Source organism: Hippocampus zosterae, chromosome 1 (genome assembly GCF_025434085.1).
Source record: "Hippocampus zosterae strain Florida chromosome 1, ASM2543408v3, whole genome shotgun sequence".
NCBI lineage: Eukaryota > Metazoa > Chordata > Actinopteri > Syngnathiformes > Syngnathidae > Hippocampus > Hippocampus zosterae.
In genome coordinates this window covers 31,436,092-31,453,190 of record NC_067451.1, presented here as the reverse complement: position 1 = coordinate 31,453,190, position 17,099 = coordinate 31,436,092, and the positions used below count along the sequence as shown (strand labels likewise).

The following is a 17,099-nucleotide window of genomic DNA, read 5'->3' as shown; positions in this document are numbered from 1 at the left end:
TGGAGGACTGGCTCACTCCAAAGTAAAGGGCATTGCAATAATCGAGCCGGGATGTGACGAAGGCATGAATTACTGTCTCTAAAGTGTTCATGAGAGAGGAGAGGTTTTACTTTGGCCAGCTATCTAAGGTGAAAGAAGCTGGATTTAACAACGGCCCCAATTTGCCGGTCGAGTTTGAAATCACTGTCCAGTTTAAGACTGTTGACTTAAGGTAAGGGGACCGGGGGCCCAAGTCTACAGGACGGGATGTACAAGGGCCACTGGGACCAAACAATATCACCTCAATTGTAGAGCACTAAATGCAAATATGTCGTCCCTACAATTAAATACAAAACCTCCTGATTTATATAGTGCTTTCACAACAGCTGCAGCTGTAATAAAGCACTCAACATCAAGTAAAATAATAAGAACAACACGTAACATAAAACAGACAGTCGTGCAATCCTCACCACTTTTCCCTCATACGCTTTGTTGTTTAAAGCAGTTTGAGATGAAACGAGAGAATCGAAGTGTCCTTTCACCAGTGGATCAGAGACATCATGCTGAAAATGTGCACGCGTCGGCTACAAGCTAAGTTTCAACGTCAACAAGAAATACAACCGAATGGTACATAAAATAATTACTTTATGAATTAAAGAATACAAGTTCAAGCCACTGTAATGAAGATATGATGCAGTTTTCAACATTCATTCAAAAAAGCGGTGAAAGAAAAAAATATATATTTTACATTTATTGTTAACAGACAAAACAGAAAACATTAATCTTGGGTAACAAACTGTGCTGTATAAATTCACCTTAATCTAGTGATTCAGGCTAATTAGAGAATATACATTTCTAATTATGTATTCATTAATTTAGTTTCATCCAAATATGTCATGATACCCCTGTCTCATGTACTTGAGACGTGAGGTCAATAATAGTTTTTTTCATGCAACCAGAACATGAATATAGTCAATTGTCCAATGAAACGCATGACTCTCCAAAATGTGTACAATTATTTCACAAAGCAGCGTCTCCTCTACTGCAGGGGTTGTTTGAGCTCAAAAAGTCCTGTTCCTCCTTTGACAACCTTCCCCACCACCAGGCAAGCTGATGGCGACACGAGCTGATCACAAGAGCCTGGGGAGAAAAAATAAGTCAAGAGCATAAAATATGACTACAGACTTCCTGTGTTTAAACATATTCGGTATTGTAGTCCACAGCATGTTGCTCTTTTTTTATTAATCATAAATTAAATTAAGTCATAGTGAGCAAGGAATCTACCAACACTGACATTACCTATGTTTCACTGTTTTATATCTATCTATAGATGGATAGATAGATAATGGGTTTTTTTAAATAATGACCTGAAAAATTGCCCTAAACATATCGTCAGGATGCCACCTCAACAAATTAAACAGATCAGATTGAAATTATGAACATCATATATTCAAAAGTTAGTCCATTTTTTTGTGTTTTCAGAAAAAAATGACTTAAGATACAGGCTATCACTTTAGGAATGTAATGATATGTTATTTATATAACAGTTTTCAGTTTATTGTATTGTTACTGCCAAAATCTTTATGGGTCCTGAAGCAGAATTTCAGTGACCACACAGCCTCACATTTGTGCTTGACTTCTATGGATTCAAGTGTTATACTTCTACAAAGCGTTTTGCGTTTGTGACACCTCAGTCATTTGTTGAACGCGTTTTAAAAAATGATCACACTTTTTGAGGACCTCTTAGTGTACCGGTGCCTCAGCCAGCTCTGGCTGGACTAAGCTACTTGTGTCAGCATATAAAATTCCTTTGGCTCTTTGACAACATTCACTGTTTTGCTGCTTTTAGCTTCTTTGGCCCGTTCACCCATTTTGTCAAAATACTTTTGTGTATCATACAAATATTGTCATAGTTTTTTTTTTCCGCAACACATGATAATATACTGAACACAATTATTTTTGGAATATTACAAATATTTGATATTGATTGATATTGATTGAACCAATGTCACTTTCTACATTCTTTCGGGTAACCTATATTCCTAGGCTTGAACTATAGGCCCATGAGGAAGAAGTCGTTGGAAACAACAATTACGTAGCATTTTCTTTTGTCATTTGTATTAGAAAATGCTCACCAAGCATGGTAGCCTGTTTGAGGAATTTGTAGCTGGTCTCAAAAGTCATTTGCTGCAGAGGGGAGGAATTGGACCTAATGGCATGGCGGTTCAGTGGCTTGTATACCCCTTCAAAACACATGTAGTCTGCCACAAGTGACAAATGTCTAGGATCCACCTCGATACCTAGAAGGAGAAAAATCGTGAGCCAGAGTGGTTCTGAACTTGACAGGGGTTGTGCAGTGAGTGGGTATGCATACCATAAACAGCAAAAACATCTTTGATTTCTTTCTCTATGACTTTGAGAGCCACTTCAATCCCGTAAGTGTTCGCCATGACATGGACCTCATTGGAATAGAGCCTGTTAAGATCCAGGATCTGGAGGAGAATACAGTCAAAAAGATGATCACACTAACAAAGCAATCAGATCTTAGGAATTGTAATTGTATATTGACATCAATTAAAAAAAAAAGATCAATCGGAACAACACAAGGTAAAGCATATGTAAATAGAGCAACTATCACTTTGAAAATCCCCAAATGTCTTTTAACAAATATGACTGCAATGCGTAGCCACAAATATCTTGGAATCACATACATCACTGTATTCAAACATTTTGTGCATGTTGATGCCCTCCGTGTTGAGAATCATCTCTTTTTCTCCAGTCTGAGTTGTGGTCTCACTCAGAAGGCATCGAGTTAGGCCCCTGGTTTCCATGATGATGGCGTCTTGGGCCAATGTTGACACAACTGACGTCAGGTCAAGGTGCATTTTGTTCACTGGCAAAGCCAGGTCCAACTGTCAACGAGAGCAATACCGAATTCTGTAGGTTTAATGACATGATTGGTGAATTCATTTGACTGCCGCTTCGCACCAAGGTTGTTTGTCTCTAGTTATAAATGGGAGCGGCTCGAACAGAAGAGGAAAGCATGCAGAAAAAATTGTGCTAACAAATACAAGACTGTATTGACCGAATGAAAACTTACTTCACACCAGAGTTCATATTTGAGGTCGTAGCAGTAGCCCTCTATTGCTGGATGGGAATTCAGAACGGCGTTCACTCTCATCTGATCGAGAGACTCCTGTCCTCCCCCACTTGGTGGTTGTTTCTTTCGCGCCTGCAATTTCACACCCATGGACTCCATTTGGGAGTCCTCCACACTCATCTCTGCATTCTCTTGCGCCTCATCTTCCTCCTCCACATCGTCCTTATCCTCACCTTCCTCTTCGCTATCATAATCGACCTAGAGAGGAAGAGAGTAGTGCAGGTGTCAAATGGCAAATAGTCTCTATAAGCTTCACAGTCATTCCTGAATGTATTGTAAATAGCCAGCAAGAACTGTAGCGAACAGTTTTTTCATGACTGTACAATATGCAAATGCACCCGACTACCGTAATAAACGGAACAAATCGGGTTCTTTCAAGAAGAAAGAGGCTCTGTAGCCATCTTGATGTTATTGAAGCAAATATGAAAGATTGTAAACAATGGCGCCCTCCAAACAGTGTGCATTAATGCTGATTTTAGAACTATACCGTTTATTTCTTAAAATACTGTATGACTTTTCTTCATGGGAAAGAAAATGATTATTTGTTGAACTGAGTGTTAGAGTCAAAGACTGATGAAGGCTCCTTCAAGAATGATATTTTCATCCCAGAAGTGTTCTAACGCTACAGTTTAGTACAGTACATAGGTTCATTTATCCTCTTACTTCCTCTTCTTGCTTGTCTTTTCTCTTGGCATCTGAGGCGTCAGCGTCGCCTTCATTCGCCTGGTCATCAACAATTTCTCTCTCTGGGTCTTCCTCCCCATCTCCCCCCTGACAACAGAAAGATGATAACATGAAGAAAAGATAAGCAGCAAGAAGTAAAAAAAAAAGAAGTGAAACATATGATTAATATACTTTAGATGTCAAGCTATACCCCTTCTATATCAGCCACTTGATTGTCATCATTGTCTTTGTCCTTGAGGGTGGCCCTCCTGGTCTCCACAGCAATAGATGCGAGCTTGGCGCTGCGTTTTTCAATGGCTTTTAGGAGAAGTTCAAAAAATCTGAGGGAAGCGTCATAAACAAAGAGATTAGGTGGTTTTAATTAGCACCGTCTTCAATGGTAAGACATTAATGGTGAACCTCGTTTCCATGTAGTGGAGGATCTGTTGGGGTGAGAGCTGTTTATCTCCAGCATAATGGTCAGGCTGAAGAAAGCTAAAAGTGATTTTGAATGTCCGCATCTTTGACTGAGGGAGACGATCGATGCGCAGTGTCTCGACCACATCGACTTTGTGCAGTACCTGCTCTCACACACAGTTCACAAAGTACAGGAGAAAATAGAAAGGGGCAAGTGAAGCCAGCAACAAGACAAACAAATCAATGAATGCAAAAAGGCAAAAAAAAACAAAAAAAACAACAAGATCCGTTCTTACCTCAGCCAAGCAGACTCTGGTCAGTTTTCTGCGGAGTTTCTGAGCTCTCTTTAATGCCTTCTTGCTGTTCAGCACTGGAACACTCATCATGGGAGTTTTGATGTTGGAGCTGGCCACCATCAGGATCTCTCTCAGTCTGTGACACAGCCAATGATAACCATGATCAAATTCTCTTTTAATGCATACATACATTGACTGCAACTGACAGCCATAACATCTTGACATTACCGAGGTATTCCCAATGTGACATTCATCTCTCCCCTGCCAGCAAAGTGGAAGGTGTTCAGGGTCATTTGGGTAGAGGGCTCACCGATGGACTGAGCTGCCAGCAGACCCACCGCTTCCCCTGGATCACACAGTGACCGTTGCCACTTGTAATGCAACAGTTGTCTAAGTCTGAAAACAAATAATACAGAGAACAAGAGCACTGAGACCAAGACAAGAAGCGTGCTTTGCACACACCTCTGGCGGGAGTTCAAATGTATGCATCATACGGACAAAAGACCAAATACCTTCAGCACAAAATAACAATAGACCTACTCAACAAACATAGTGTACTTTCAAAAGACATAAGTATGTTAAAAACTTAAATGTACAGTATGAAAAGGTTGAGAAATTACAAAGATGGCACTGGTAAAAGTGCTCAACTCTCTATTTCAGGGGTGCCAAAACTTTATGGACCGAAGATAGACTTTTCAATCAACCAACCTCCCGCGATCGACCCATTACCGCACACACGCACGCCGTGATGAGCAACAGCCTGACACGGAAGCATGCGACGCACTTTTGCAGCCTGTTAACGTTCGTAGCTCACATGTACCATTTTAAGGTGCTTCCCTGGGCCCTCTAGATTCCTATTCTTTGCCCATGCCCTCGGTGAATTGTACACTAAACAAACTCTGAATGAGAATAATGATAACGATAAAAGATATAGCGCAACAGCTCTGATCACGAGCTGCAATTGCAGACTGCTGAGCGCTAACAACTTCCGGCACGCGCCACCATAGGTTAAGATTTACCTGCTTTATTTTATTTTTTAAATACTTTTTGTGAAAATGAGACTGATAGGATGATTAGGGTGCAGTGTACATCAACAAAAATATATATATTACTAATATGCACAAAGACACACAAATGGTTGTTTGCTTTTTTTTTTCTCCTCTACAACCTTCACGATCGACCTGTGACCAGCCCGCGATCTACCGGACGATCGCAATCGACATAATGGGCACCCCTGCTCTATGTGTTTACATATTTGTCTAAGATGATGATACAGATGAGGTGTCCAAAATAAGACCGCTCATCGCATTATCAACGTTGTTTACCTGTCTGCATCCAAGCCTTGTTGACATATTGTGTCTCGATTCTGCAAGTATTTCTCAGTGATGTTGTGAAAACTTTCAGAAACAGATCCAAAGCTGAGATCAGGCCTAAACACGCTGAGGCAAGGCTCAGGGCAGCGGGAGGACTTTCTTGTGTATTTTGATTGTCCAGCTTCATCAAGAGCACGCCACTGTTCTATCAGCTGGAGGAAGATTAACGGTGGCAATGAAAATGTGCAAATAGGATCACGTTTAAAGTGTTAATCCTAAAAACAATGTGACAGGAATACCTTCAGAACAGCTGCATCTCTGCCACACACATTTTGCATTGCACCTTGTTCAGTCCGCTTCAGTTTGGCCATCTTCTTTTGGGAAAACAATAGGAATGCTCCTGTAACAGATTACAATACAATTGGAGGATTGTAGTCAGTAGTGGTAGTGACATGAGGCGAAATAAGTAACATTTGAAGTGTTGACATAATTTATGTACCTCTGCGAGGACAAGCCACCTCTCTCTTTGCTTTCCAGCGCTGTATGGCTGAAAAATGGTGACTGGCACCTTGAGGGTCCAACTTTGCTAACACCTCATCCAAGCCCTGGGACTTCCGTATTACCTACAGCAACATCAAATTGTTTATTATGTTGCAATTATACAAAGAGTCCCAGTAATTTATTAATCCAAGCGTGTTTTTTCAACACTTCATGAAAATGAGAAAAATAACTCTCAGATTTTAGCTCCCTACTTATCAAGTGGAATGCTACATAATGTGCAAATGCCGTAATGCACTCACATTTGGGAAGACCTAAGTTATGCAAAGACATTTAAACAATATTCCAAAACCTCACATATTTGCCATAAAGAATGGATTACAAAGTATTTTAGCTACAAAATCTGTGTGTAGTAAAATCTATCCCCGATGGCCATATTACAGGACAATGGGGTCCATCTACTACATTTTCACTGTGGCAGCCATTTTGGCCAGTGGCATTCAATGAGGAGGATGCACTGAATTTGACAAGGCTGCCGTTTTGTTCATTTAGTACTGTCAGAAAATTATTAGTCGAGCATGGCTCATTTGCAACAACTGCAGATTCACCTCATAATTGTCCTCTATGAACGGAAACTGCCTGGGCTGCAGGAACTGTGTCTTAGGGATATCAAGCCCATCTTCACCATACAGGAACTGGACTACAGATCCATCACTGTCCCTCACTGTCAGATCATACTGGACTACCAAACCCTCCAGATGCTTTATAACACACCTACAGAGGCAAATAAAAGAATACATGAGATAAAATGAGAAGTACAACAACATTAGTGGAACCTTTTCTTTCTTCCATTTCTGCCTCTCAAGGGTTGATTTACCTCTGCAGGTATCCTGATCTGGACGTTTTTACAGCAGTATCCACGAGTCCTTCTCTGCCAGCCATGCAATGGAAGAAAAATTCCTGATGGTAGCATGACCACAAAGTTAACAGTAACATTAAATGCTTAGCTTGCAGTCATTTTTTCCAATTGGGGGGGGGGGGGGGGGGGGAAGAAAACCTAAGCTTGGATACAAACACACACCTGTGGTTTGATGCCTGTGAGGAACCTCCCAGAAACAAAACCCCCAGCACCGGGCGCTGGGTCATACGGCTGGAAGCAGGGTAATGATTTTCCAGACGGCATGAGTGGAGGTCTACGACCCTCTAACTCAATCTGACCTAGTAGACACGAGATCTGACACATGCACACAAATAATGAAGCTTGCAGGGTCAATCGTTTACAACAGTATATATATAAATATTTAACATTATTTTGTTCCCCCTATTATTCTCATTCAAAGTTTGTTTCTTCTGTAATTCACCGGAGCAGGCATATATACCTGCATGGTGTTGACGGTGGAACCCTTGGCACCTGACTGGACCATCAGTTGGAGGTTATTGTCGGGGAAAGACGTGTGGAGGCCAACTGGCATACACACCTACAAGGGACAAGATAGACTCATTGGAATTAAAGAGCCCTGCAATACACACTTCAAACTGGGTGTGGCGGTTTATTCACAACTCCCACATATTTGCAGTTTGTCACAGCTATTTTCTTTTAGGGGAAAATATTCTCCATTATTCATTGACAATGTCATTTATGTACCATGGGTTCATGATGGTGTGCATGCTAAGTTTTGTTGTGCTACATGATCCAATTCCGTTTAAGTCCTTTGCCGTCATCGTGTGTCATTAATACGCAATTAGAAACTTTTGGGGAATTATTTGTAGATTTGTAGCCGTGTTTGGTCACTATGCAACACAAATTTTGGGTATTTATCACTGTTCTTCTACATTGTAGATGACTAAAGTACTATACCTATACTATACTATACCTACAAGTACCTAGGTGTTCTTCTGAACAACAAACTGGACTGGTCTACAAACACGGACACCCTGATTAGGAAAGGACAGAGCCGACTCTTCCTACTCAGGAAGCTGAGGTCTTTTGGGGTTCAGCTGTCGCTCCTTAAGACTTTCTATAACTCTGTCGTGGCCTCGGCCATCCATTATGGCATTGTCTGCTGGTCAGGCAGCATCTCAGCCCGGGACAAAAAGAGACTGGAGCGACTGGTCAGGAAGGCCAGTTCTGTCCTGGGTTGCTCCCTTGACACTCTGGAGGAGGTGGGCAACAGAAGGATGCTAACTAAGCTAAAAGCTATGATGGCCAGTCCCTCCCACGCCCTCCAGCCCGCCCTTACAGCACTCGGTAGCTCCTTCAGCAAGAGACTGTTACACCCGCGCTGCAAGAAGGAGAGATACAGACGCTCGTTCCTACCGACTGCTGTCAGGCTGCTGAATAAAAATAACAACAATAGTAATAATAGTAATAATAATAATAATAATAATAATTAAATGATGTGAAAAACAATTGTAAATAGCACTGCGATTGATCCATTTTGTATGTATATTGCACTTAATTGAACGGTGTTTGTTTTTTCTTCTTTCTACCCACATTCTTGCTGCTGGAGGCTGTAAATTTCCCCAGTGTGGGACAAATAAAGGATATCTTATACACGTTGATACTACCTACAAGCACTGATTATTAGCTAAGCTTGGAAGAGTATGGACAACTCGCATCAAATAAAATATTTTAAACAACACTGACTTATTATAGGTTTCCAGCTAAAGCATTTACTGTTTGTGTGTAGCACGTATTTATCCCCACAGCCCATGTTGGAGCACAACGGGGCCCACGAACTACAACTTTAATGTCGCAGCCATTTTGGCCAGTAGCACTCATTGGGAAGGGTGTACTGAATTTGACAAAGCTGCAATAGTTGATAATGTGGCGGCTATGATCTTGTCCTTGATCGCATACCCGTGACTTCGGCACTGCTGACTATGTTAGTGTGACATAACAGCATGTTTTAGATCTGTCCCTCCTCCAACACACCTTAACCAAATGACCAGCTCACCAGCATGCTTTGTAGAAGCCTGATAACAACCCTGATCAATTGAACCAGCTGTGTTGGAGGAGGGAAACATCGAACACACGCAGGATGGTGGCCCTCGAGGACCCGATTTGGATACCCCTGTCTTGGAGTCTTATGTTTTGAATCTGATGATAAGTTACGTTGTCGAACTAAAACAACAGTAAACAAAAAAATAAATAGTGGTGATAGCATGAATAGTTTAAAAGTTGATACGTTACCTTGTTTATGTCATTGTTCACTTGGTTGGCGACTTCTTTGAATTTGTGGTCAGCCATGCTAAAATCTCGCTGGTCTGGGTTGAGATGAGCATCCTGCCAACGGCTCTTGGCCTCTGCCTCATCCACGTCAGGGGGGAGGTTGAATGCTGCCTGGAGGGCCTAAGAAATGAATAGAAGGATAATTACCATGTCAAAACTGAAATCTCTCCCCGAGAAGGACTGTTGTTGTTACCATTCTTTGAAACACATTCTGTATTAGACCAAAGCAAGTGTAAGCTTTCACATTTAGTGTTTGTGTGGAGTACATATTTATGCCCAGAGGCCATGATGGAGCACAATGGGGCCCACAAACTCCATCTTCACTGTCGCAGCCATTTTGGCCAGTCGCACCCACCGCGGAGGATACACTGAATTTGACACAGCTGCGGTATTTTGCACTGCTCTGTTTGCAGTTTGACCGATAAGAGTAAAGATGTTGACCTTTTGAAGCAAACAACAACGATGAGGAGTAGCTGCTTGAACTCACTCTTGTGCCGATTTTCAGTGATTCTTGGATAATCTTTTTCCTCTTTTTGTTGGCACCAGGTTTCACAAGAATATCCTCAACGCCTCATAGAAAGAAAAAAAACATAGCGGAGGTAAAGATTTTGAAAAATCTCTGTGGGAAAAGAAAACAATGTCTTAATTTACCCAGCGTGAATCCTCGATACAACTGAAGGTAAGCAGTAAAGAGCCTGGCCAGACAGCTGAGCAGTTTGCCGCTGGTCTCCCCTCCATAAAGTTCATAGCAGCAATGGACCAGACCATATGCAGAGGAGCCGTAGTGAGCTTTGTCCAGAACGCCCACTAACAACTCACCCTGACGGATAACCACCTAACAAGTACAATAAATTTTTAAAGTAATCCATTCAATCTCATTTTCATAACTTGCTGCCATGATTAAACTCCTGAAAGCAACAAAAACAGGTGTGTGCATGTGTGTATCCACCTGTGAGTCACACATGGTGTCAGGTTGATATCCTGGAGTCGCTCGTGGGGGAACTTGGATCCATGATTTACTGGGGATTTTTGATTTCCCGACCAGATTTAAAGGCACAGCCTTTTCTGGAATAACATTGAGAAGCAGGGTGGACACCACCTATAAAAGGGCAAGGCAATGTTCATCTCCGCTTTCCATGATCACTTCATAGCCATTAAGCTAACAAAGACTTCTTTTCCCTGTTGCACAGAAATGTGGTGTAATCTTTGTTAAAAAGTCAAGGATCACAGATGTCACACTACCTGCTTCCCTGTCCAGAGTTTCTGTGGCTTGAGTAATGCAGGTTGGAGCAGTTTGACTCGGCCTGGTTTGTCAGTCAGTCCTCTGTACACAAGCTCAGTGTACTGATCTCTTGTAAAGAAACAGCCTCGAATTGTCATGCGTGCACCGGAAACCATGTGATCCTGGATCAAGCCAGCCAGGGGCTTTCCATCCTGATGAAAGAAAGAACAAACTAGTGATAAGTATGTAATGCAATGTACGTATGTTCCATGAACCTGCCACGCATGCTTTTGAAATGTAGGAGGAAACCGGAGGAACCGGAGAAAACCGACACAGGCATTCAAACACGGCACATGAAGGCCGGTGCCGAAATCAAACCCTGCGTCTCTGCACCATATGTGCTAACTACCGGTAGTTGCCCACTGTGCCAGTCTGTAAAAGATTAACCATCTGAAACATTTAAGTGTGATGAATATGAAGGGCGGGGGTGGTACCTTTTCACAGCATTGTAAATCAATCAACATTAGAGCAATTAGTTCACCAACTGTCAAGGTGAACTAATTGCATGCATGCATCAATCTACCTTTGGCACAAGGTACTGTTGGTTGGTACTGACTAACGTGTAGGCCTCAGCTCGACCAAGCTCACTCTGAGGGAAGTGGGCATTCATCTCATCTCCATCAAAGTCTGCATTGTAAGCTTTGCAGTTAGCATAGTGGAGCCTCAGGACCTGTTGCACAAAACAAGTAAACCCGTCTACATGAATAATGTAATAGAGTCCTATGGTTGACAGTGATTAAAACCGTTCACTAAATAGGTGTACAGACCTTCTCTCCTGGCAAAATGCGTGCACAGTGAGCCTGTATTGACGGTCGGTGCAACGTTGGCTGTCTGTTCAACAACAAGACATCTCCGTTCTTAATATGACGGTTCACCTTGAGAAACAAAGACAGACCACCAATTGACGATGGTACAACAGTTTGCACGGTATGCTTAATCTTATGTCCACATGTCCATGTCCATCGACATGTTTGTGTCCATAAAGCCACGTTCAGGTAGCGGCTTGTCCAACACAATGAGCGTAAACATAGAAATTCCTTTTCACTGACTCACTAATTTCATTGGCATCCTGTGTGGACCTGGACAGGGCGTGAGCAGCTGCTTAGCAACCGCTTCTCTTTGTGCAAAGTCACTTGGTGACAAGATGGTTCTCCTGCCATCTTCGCTAATGACCATAGTGGCACCTGGGTGGATATTTGGCCCATTCATGACAGCCTGACGAAGCTCCTTCACATTCCACGGCGTGACAGGCTGTGGGTAGGTCAGCTTTGTTGCAAACACCTGCACAGACACGAGGAACCGGTCAACAAATTTGTACTCCCTTTTTCATCTAGCACATCAGGTTTTCATAATAGTAATAATAATTACTATTATAGGATATTTAATATACTTAATGGAATGTTGGTTTTTGTCTGGAATGTCATCGTTCTAAATGACATAGCATGAAATATCTTCTGTATTGTGCAAGATTTTAGAGGTAAAAATTGAAAAACAAAAAATTTAAATATCTCCAAAACACGATGTGCTCGAAAAAAGTAAAGACACTTTTAAAAATACTTAGGGACACATATGCAATCTGATTAAAATTAGCTATTGACCAGTAATGACAGTCATGAAGAAACTCAACGGTACTATTTACTTGTGCCTATTTTCCACCAAAAGTGCATTTATTTATGGGGATATATTTTTAAAAAAGGATTGACTCAAACATACCATTGGAATTCCAATCTCATTGGTTCCGATGTACATATCCGGACAGATGACAGACCTTGCAGCATAATCAACTCTTTTGCCCATCATGTGTTTACGGAATAATCCATCCTTTTTCTCCAGGATCTACAAAGGAAAAATAGGACACTTAAAAAGTCAGGAACATGACATTAAAAAATTTGAAATGATGACGTAGTCAGCCCACTTTTCTTTCAAGGTGACAGGAAAGCATTGCAACACAAATAATAAATTGTTCACCTGAGCAATCATGTAATTATACAGTGAATTATTAAAATTAGTCATTGACATTAAAAGCTAGAACAGATGGAAATTGTTTAGGGTATCAGATCTGTGCTGCTTGAGATTTGATCACATTTCGTATGCTTTATAACCCTCCATCCATCCATTATTTGAACCGCTTGATCCTCGTGAGATTCTAAGCCGTGCTGGGGCCTATCCCAGCTGCCTTCAAGCAGTAGGCGGGGGTGACTGTATGAAACTGCATGTAAGACAAGAGCTCCTGAGAAAATGCAAACATCAAACCCTCAATTTAATGAGATTGATGAAACCCTGATCTATGCCCTGCGAGGTGGACATGCCAATCTGTCGCCCATCGTGCCGCTGGCTTTATAACCAAGACAGAATATAGAATATTGTCATTATTAGTCACACCAATATCAAATTTGTTGCGATTTATTCATGATTCATGGGACCATACAAGTTTATTTGGCTTCCCTGGTTGTAACTGTGCGAATGACAAACTGTTTGGGTGAATGATCATTTTAATTATTCCTAAAAGAATAAAATAACTAAATGAAAATGTTATTACAGTATCTGCACTCTACTATTATTATAGTAAATACCACATTCCCTCAAGTAGTGGGTACGGGCAGATATTTATTATTGTAAATGACAGACTTAAGACAGTTTGTGTTTAGGTTTGGTCGCTGATGTTTGGCTTCTTTTGCACAATGTACCTGTCTGATTCCTGGGTACTTTTCCGACATAATTTTGTCCATGTCACTGTCAAAGACAATGTTGATGTGGGTCTGAAGGCGAATCCACATGTTGTAAAGTTTATCCGTTAATGTCGTTCCAGGAATCTCTGCGAGAAAAGATCGGTCTGCCGCTTCAGCTGCCTGGGACTGATAAAATAAGGCAAAGGCAAAATGAAAATGCATCATTTCTTCTTAAATTTAAACATACAGACAAAATCTTACCTCATCTTCCTGAGTATCTTTCTCTGAAGCCATGAGAGAAAGCAGTTTTCTTACGATTGTACTGTCCTTCATGACGGCTTGCATGTTGACCGTCTGACCGTTGGTAAACATCTGGTCACCCAGTCGATTGATTGGCCGATACCTGAAGAAAAAAGAAAGACTTTATAGTCACACATCTTGAAGCAAAACCATGCACAGATTTTCGTGAAAATGGCTGTGTTGTACCTAGAAGGTGGAACCACCATCAGCTCCAGAAAGAAGAGATCCGGAGAAAAACCTAACTCCTCTCCATCTGATCCGGAGTTGACCACCAACCCAGAAAATAGACCCCTCAGGAAGAAGCCTGGAGAGAAAAGAGAGATGAGTGATATCGGTAAAACCATTCAATCTCCCATCTCCGTTGGCTAAGTCTTGTGGAATGCCAAGACATGGGCACATAATAACAATAGCTGGCAAATTATTTCAAATGCCCTTTATCTAGTCTAGCCCCCTCAAAAAACACTCGCCTTCATTCTTCCACAGTTTGCTGATGTGTTCTCTGGCAGTACTGGCAGTCAAGTATGCTCTGTCTCCAGTCATCAACTCTCCTTTAAAAAAAAAAAGTACAATCAAAATATTGGTATCTATGTTAATGTCTTCCTTTATCTGAGATCCTGTTCAGGGCAGGGGGGTGGAGATAACAGCAGTCATCGAATCAATCCTGTGTTCTTACATCACGGTTTGGTTAGGCCAAGAAAGATGATTCTGAAAATGCCAGATAGCACTCATAATTCACGAGAAAAATGCGAAACAAATATGGCTTTCAACTCTGAGACTTTTATCTGACCAAACACACTAAATTAAAAAGGTAGAAAGTACAATACTGCACGAGACTTAAAAAAAAAAAAGACTCACCATCAGGTTTGAGAATGCTTTGCGTGTCAGGGGGCGGCGTGACAATCAGCTTACTGTTGTGCTCACGTCGGATGGTGAACCGCTTGCTCCTGTTTGCACACAATGTTTCATTAACATGTAAGTAATGCAGCACAAATCCCGACACAATGACAATTGAAAATTTCATTCATTCCAACTGGAAGGGAAAACATCTCCAGCAAAGTCACGCATTATTATGTACCCAATTCCAATAAAGTTGGGACCTTGTGTTAAACATAAATACGCTTTTTGGAACATGTTACAACCATGAAATTGTAACTTAATGAATATTTGCTGAAAACGAAGTTTAGCAGTTTGAACATAAAATATCTGGTCTTCGTCATGTATTCAATTAAATATAGCTTGAACATGATTTGCAATTCATCGTATTCTGTTTCTATTTATGTTTCACACAACGTCCCAACTTCATTGGAATTGGGATGGTAATTATGAAAATAATTCAAAAGGGGGAATAATAAGGGACTGTGATGCTCTTAAAATAGTGGTCCAATACAAGAGTTGGTTATGGTAAGCCTTTGATGTAGTATTACCTGCAATTGGGACATTTCCGACTTTGCATGTGAATTTTCCAGAAATCATTTATTAAACTGGCTTTTCTTTCGACAAGGTGTTTTATCTGGTGAGGGAAAAAATGGTTATACATGAATGAAAGAAAAGGACAAAGGGGTAGACCCAAATTGGTTAGGTTGTTATGTTAATCCGAATAATAACTCCACTTGTATGATGTGGAACTCTTTATTTTGCGACCGTCCACCTTAACCCATAAAAGGAACACCCCCCACACTCCACAAAATCCGAACAGTTATTCGTGTGAATATTCATTTATCACAATTACATGTTCATCATCCACCCTAAATAATATACTGTATAAATCTATATGTAGAGAGTGAATGTTTTTACTGACCGGCTTGCTGTTTCCTGAGATTTCAGATGTGACAACTGAATCTGTGAATTCTTTTAACTTCGATGCAATATCATCACCAGTGGGTTTTCCTTTCTCTTCCAGAAACTAGCAGAACCATATTCACAAAAAAACAAAAACAAAAAACACCAGTGGTATCGTGGTCAGTATTGTGAAATCGTACATCAAGAAAAACCCTGAATTTATTCATATTACAATACATATTTGAATAATAATCCATGCATTGTTTAGTGGATGAAATGTACAGTATGTATTGATTTAAAATGTATCCTTCTTGTGATTCATGAAGGTGAAATTCAACATGTTGTTTTGTTATAAATGTTAAGCTTAAACCTCACCTGGCTGAGAACTTCCTCTATCTGGTAAACGTGCTGTAAGGCTCCATAGTCCAGTAATTTCAGTTGGTTCAACAGTAGGTGGATGGCTGCCCGTGGACATGTTAACATTTGGCACGTCAGACACGACCCACGAATCAACAGGTAGAGTTTCTGAAAAGGAGCAAGAACACAGGAAGAAAATAGAAAGGATATATTTTATGAAGCCATCGCAAGACAATTTCCAGCAACGGCAGTGTGTAAAAGTGCATGGGGCAACTGTGTGTGTGCATGATTCTTACGTCAAAAAATAGTGGGTTGTAAACAGGAAGAGGCAGCTCTACATGTCCCAGGTGTCCTGGACAGTGGCTGAAGTCCTGGCAGCAAGTTGAACATGTCTGATGGAACAAAAATAAACAAACAAACAAAATAAAGAAATAAATAGCAATCCTACTATTTCAAAGGTAATTGTCGCTACTGTCATTCATACCCACAACAACATTATTGGCTGACTTTTGGTCATTTTTGTTGTAAATAATATGAATGACAGCCATGAACACATCTACCGGTACCTCTTTGTTGTCTGCGGGTCCCAGGGCCAAGTCATAGAGGCTATTTGGGAGCGTATTCCCAACACCATCAAGCATCCTTGAGTTGGTGATCGTCTTTACGCTCAACTTCCTAGACAAGACCAAAACATCCAACTTACTCACAACATATATTGACTGCACTTGATTTAGTTACACTTCAGATCAATATAAATTCCAATGCTAAAATTTCAAATGTGACATTCAAAGGAAGCAGCAAGGTGGTTGTAAAAATTTTAAAATGGTGAATGACATGTTGCTCAATAGATTTTAAAAAACAACAATTATAGTATTTAGTTTACATTAACTTTTGAACTTCAATTTTAGCACGAAGCCAAAAGCTAACAAGCTTACCTGATCTCTTCGGCAGAGTACATGCCAAAAGACATGCCTTCCAATCGCCGCCATGGCACTTCTTTTCTAAAGAACATATTCGATGATTAAACAGATTTGGGAAAGTTTACAACTAGAAAATAATTCCGAGGTTTTCTGACCACATGCGACATGAGGTCACGGTACTGCTTTCTCCCACGTGCCTCGTAGGACCCACGAACTCTCCAAAGTAGGTGGGGG

General features: G+C 40.9%; 1 protein-coding gene and 3 non-coding genes across 4 annotated transcripts; all 4 read right to left on the bottom strand.

The window, feature by feature from the left end:
* Window positions 1-607: 607 nt before the first annotated feature.
* polr1a (RNA polymerase I subunit A) lies at window positions 608-17,091 on the bottom strand. Its single transcript, XM_052058767.1, has 37 exons — window positions 16,881-17,091; window positions 16,512-16,620; window positions 16,242-16,337; window positions 15,964-16,113; window positions 15,608-15,712; window positions 15,234-15,319; window positions 14,665-14,753; window positions 14,277-14,357; window positions 13,996-14,113; window positions 13,771-13,912; window positions 13,528-13,695; window positions 12,554-12,676; window positions 11,894-12,121; window positions 11,608-11,715; window positions 11,364-11,510; window positions 10,801-10,992; window positions 10,508-10,657; window positions 10,210-10,393; window positions 10,046-10,128; window positions 9,520-9,678; window positions 7,706-7,804; window positions 7,408-7,560; window positions 7,204-7,286; window positions 6,935-7,100; window positions 6,328-6,451; window positions 6,128-6,228; window positions 5,841-6,040; window positions 4,744-4,911; window positions 4,516-4,651; window positions 4,223-4,383; window positions 4,014-4,143; window positions 3,803-3,910; window positions 3,080-3,337; window positions 2,691-2,891; window positions 2,354-2,471; window positions 2,115-2,279; window positions 608-1,119 (listed from the first exon to the last, which is right to left on the bottom strand). Exons 1-37 carry the CDS (start codon window positions 16,955-16,957, stop codon window positions 1,019-1,021), a joined length of 5,067 nt encoding a protein of 1,688 aa, XP_051914727.1. The 5' UTR covers window positions 16,958-17,091; the 3' UTR covers window positions 608-1,018.
* On the bottom strand, window positions 6,728-6,863 carry LOC127587616 (small nucleolar RNA SNORA5). The gene has a single exon (XR_007958806.1). It is a non-coding gene; the product is annotated as a small nucleolar RNA SNORA5 (small nucleolar RNA).
* Window positions 9,005-9,141, bottom strand: LOC127587625 (small nucleolar RNA SNORA5). The gene has a single exon (XR_007958812.1). It is a non-coding gene; the product is annotated as a small nucleolar RNA SNORA5 (small nucleolar RNA).
* On the bottom strand, window positions 9,810-9,946 carry LOC127587631 (small nucleolar RNA SNORA5). Its single transcript, XR_007958814.1, has one exon. It is a non-coding gene; the product is annotated as a small nucleolar RNA SNORA5 (small nucleolar RNA).
* Window positions 17,092-17,099: the final 8 nt, after the last annotated feature.

What these genes read in the sequence shown, in the direction of transcription:
- polr1a (XM_052058767.1), bottom strand. Translation starts at nt 16,957, where the DNA reads ATGTTCTTTAGAAAAGAAGTGCCATGGCGGCGATTGGAAGGCATGTCT. An exon ending in AAGATACTCAGGAAGATGAG is followed by an intron (nt 13,696 to 13,770) that starts GTAAGATTTTGT and finishes TTATTTTATCAG; the next exon opens with TCCCAGGCAGCTGAAGCGGC. An exon ending in CCAGAGTCTGCTTGGCTGAG is followed by an intron (nt 4,384 to 4,515) that starts GTAAGAACGGAT and finishes GTGTGAGAGCAG; the next exon opens with GTACTGCACAAAGTCGATGT.